The 4036-nt window shown below is 40.9% G+C and overlaps 1 protein-coding gene across 1 annotated transcript in view; it reads right to left on the bottom strand.

Moving 5' to 3' along the window:
- Positions 1–4036, bottom strand: part of WDHD1 (WD repeat and HMG-box DNA binding protein 1) — a 28273-nt gene that overhangs the window by 3443 nt on the left and 20794 nt on the right. Inside the window, 5 exon segments of the mRNA XM_009070993.1 lie at positions 299–355; positions 1131–1186; positions 1188–1253; positions 2875–3092; positions 3457–3588. Coding sequence (XP_009069241.1) covers positions 299–355; positions 1131–1186; positions 1188–1253; positions 2875–3092; positions 3457–3588 — 529 coding nt within the window.

Raw genomic sequence — 4036 nt, 5'->3', positions numbered from 1 at the left:
AGGAATAGGGAACCTTTTAAAAACATGAGAGCAACAATCAGTGCAACCACGCCAGGCGGGACAGGGCTTGGACCAACCTGAGATGTGGAAGGTGTCCTTGCCCATGGCAGGGGGTGGAATGGGATGAGCTTTAACCTTTAACCCTTCCAACACAAACTATTCCATGATTCTATGAAGTTACCACTTGACAACACGTTTATGCAACTAAATTTAAGCCATTATGGGAGAATAAAGGATAAACCCAGGACCAAATATTGTGAAGGATGACAAAAGTCTGAGGCTAGAATAAAATACTTACCAGACTTCGGAGTAGTCATCTCTGCTGAAGTGACACTTCTGGAGAAAGGATTTGGCCCTTCAGAAAAAAAGAAAGGGGTACATATTTAAATGCCATAAAATGTAACAGCATAACTTCTTTAAAAACTACCCTCAAACAGACAAGTCAGTCAGGATGGGGCTCTGAGCAACCTGGGCTAGTGGAAGGTGTCCCTGCCCATGGCAGGGGGTGGAACGAGATGGTCTTTAAGGTTCCTTCCAACCCAAACCACTCTGTGAATTCTATGATTACAGTAAAGCAATCTGTATTTTAAAGTGTGAATTTTCATTTTCAAATTGTACATAGACTTTCATAAAACCATCTGTTATCTCTACCTACATTTAGAGTTGCATATTTATTCCTTAAAGCTGATTCCATAAAGTATGCCCAGCAAACTCCTTGTCTATCAATTCAACTCCTGCAGGACTTGAGCTGAAACCAAATCAAGTGCAATGCACAATCAAGCTGTGACACAGCAGGTGACATGCACTGAACTTATTTCTCTGCAGTGACTGCAGGCACAGGCTGGAATACAGACCCACTTAATTCCTTACTAAGTCTGTAAAAGTTATCTAGACAACTCCCAGCCTACACAGAGAATATATTTTTCTTACTCTGTTTATGCACTTCTGGGGTTTCTTCTGCTTCCTCACAGGCATCAGTTTCTGTGACACAGCAGGTGACATGCACTGAACTTATTTCTCTGCAGTGACTGCAGGCACAGGCTGGAATACAGACCCACTTAATTCCTTACTAAGTCTGTAAAAGTTATCTAGACAACTCCCAGCCTACACAGAGAATATATTTTTCTTACTCTGTTTATGCACTTCTGGGGTTTCTTCTGCTTCCTCACAGGCATCAGTTTCCTCAGTCCATTTCTTTTTTTTGAACATTCCTGACTGGCAGTCGACTCCACTCCGTGGCAGAACTGCTGTAACTAAATGGAAGGAATTCAGAGGAAAGGAAGTGGTCACCACATTCAGAAGGAAAACTGGAACAACAGATAGCAAACTTACATAATTTAGGAAATAAGAACAATAACATTTAGAATTTATATCTATCATGCCTCTAATTAAACTGTGATGATTAAATTAAAGATTCATTAACCACTTCAGAACTTTGTTGCCAGAACACATTGCCATGAATATAAATGCAAATATTAAAGACCTTCTGTAATCTCCATTTAAACACATCTACCTCCAAAATCCCCAATAGTATCAGGTTACTTTCCTGCATCCACGAATTAACACTAGGTGGTCACATGGAGAGTTTCAGACTGAAGATTAGGCAGCAAGTTTTAATGTTTAACCTGATTATAATCCAAATTCCCAGGAGAGCAGGATGTATATTTCTTGCATTTCCCTCCTGATCTTTGCTGATTACTAAAATCTGTACATCAACATGGATTCTGTAAACATATACATCATCTGTATAAACAACACATCTATACAGACTTGGGATTACAGACTCCACACATGCTCCAGAGGAACAAAACTCAGCATTTAGAAATGAGTTCTGACTGCACAGTTGCACACAGAGGAATAAGGAAAAGGGCTACAGATAAGTTCAGGGACTTCTCATTTCCTCTTGCTTAAATAAGTCCTAGACTTCATACATAAAACTGCCATAGGAGCTGCTTCCCTCAAAATGTTATGACATAAATAAATACATAATATTAATATAAATTTGATATAGACAAGAAACTCCAGTTAAACAAAAAACACCAAAAAAACCCAAACCCCACACCTTTGGCCTCAGCATGCTTTACAAAGCAGATGCAGGTAGGAGAGGAAAGGTAAGACAGCAGAGATACAGAGGGAAAAAGAATTCAAAGCCAAGTTGTAGTACATTCCACAGCTTTGAAGAGCCAGAATTAGTTACGAGGGAGTGAGACTGAACAGGATACACTGGAATGGGATACTGAAAAAAGGGAAGGCTGGAGAAAGATAGGATTTTAAGATAGGTGTGGAGTGAATCAAGACTGAGAGACTGAGACAAAGAGAAGAAAAATAGGTTGGAGTCAAATAGCCAAAGCAGCACAAGCTAGGGAAAGGTGGGAATAAAACCAGTTCCAACCAGAGCCACTTGGTATTGAGCCTGTTTTGCCTCTGGAGCTGTTGAATATAGAGATGCAGGAAGCAAGGAGTGGAGATATTTCCCTCTGTGCCTACAATCCTCACAAGATATAGAATCACAGAATGCTAAGGGGTTGGATTGGACCTTAGAGATGATCCAGCCCCAACCCCCTGCCCTGAGCAGAGACACCTCCCACCAGAGCAGGTTGCTCAAGCCTTTAGCCAACCTGGCTTTGAACACTGCCAGGGTTGAGGCAACCACAGCCTCCCTGGGCAACCTGTGCCAGTGTCTCACCACTCTCACAGGAAAAAAAACTTCCTAACATCAATAATGTACCATCTACATGTACAACTTCGAGGAGAGCAACACAAACTGTTAATTCCTAACAAATAAACCCCAAACTATGGTGCAGAGAAGTGCACCAAAAGCTTAACAGAGTAGTAAAACCATTCCCAGCTTTCAGTCACAGAAGTTTGTGTTACCCAGCACTCAAGTGCCTTCGGAAATCCTCTTCCTCCTCTTCATCTTCCTGTGCTGTTGCCAACTCACTTGCTTTTTCCGCAGCCATCTCGCTGAGGCGCTGAGCTAAGTTTAGCCGCCGGGAGCGAGAAGCATATTTGATAGCTAAACTCACAACATTCTGTGTCATGAGGTCAGCAAGTTCCACAGAGCGAAATTCACGCTCCAGTTTACAAGAAAGCTGGAAGAGAAGAAGCCCAGAGAGTTAAACACTTCAGTCACACAGCTCTCTCCTGGGTCTAGGAGAATACTGTGATCTTGTTGGAGTGAAGGAATAAAGACAAACCACCAACAATGATGAGACTCCTAATAAGAAGAATCACATCAATGTTTACATCCAATTCCAATTTCTAATAAATCATAGAATCCCAGAAAAGTCTGGGTTGGAAAGACCTTAAAAATCATCTCATTCCAACCCCCTGCCATGGGTAGGGACACCTTCCACTAGCCCATGTTGCTTCAAGCTCCATCCAACCTGGTCTTGAGCACCTCCAACTTCAGGGATAAAGTCTCAGGGATTCTTTCTGTTATGTGTTTGTACTTACAGCAAACAGCTTCATCAAAAGTTCTTGCTGCTCTTTCACTGCCTGATTTTTAGCATTTTCATCATACTCATAGCCATTTTTCAATAGGTAATCCATGTGGTTGTGAAATACAACTGAACGCCAGTACTGTTCCTGGAAAAGGGAGAAGGGTGTGCGTTGGAATTCAGAGGGGAAAAAAGCCCTCCCATGACATATAATGCCTAACAATTTACAATGTATTTTATCAACTTATACTTAAATATTCCTTTCATCTTATAATGAGGTTGATGGGTAGACAATTCCCTTTAAATCCAATGCCTCCTGAGGAAAAAATAGACCACACTAACAGCCACCCATATAAAAACTGATCCAAACAGCTGCCATATATATTCAAAAAAAGCCCTCCCATGACATATAATGCCTAACAATTTACAATGTATTTTATCAACTTATACTTAAATATTCCTTTCATCTTATAATGAGGTTGATGGGTAGACAATTCCCTTTAAATCCAATGCCTCCTGAGGAAAAAATAGACCACACTAACAGCCACCCATATAAAAACTGATCCAAACAGCTGCCATATATATTCAATTTGTAG

The sequence above is a fragment of the Acanthisitta chloris genome, unplaced genomic scaffold, assembly GCF_000695815.1.
Source record: "Acanthisitta chloris isolate BGI_N310 unplaced genomic scaffold, ASM69581v1 scaffold15483, whole genome shotgun sequence".
Classification (NCBI taxonomy): Eukaryota; Metazoa; Chordata; class Aves; order Passeriformes; family Acanthisittidae; genus Acanthisitta; species Acanthisitta chloris.
Note: the sequence above shows the minus strand (reverse complement) of the source record. Positions and strands in the feature narration are given on the sequence as shown.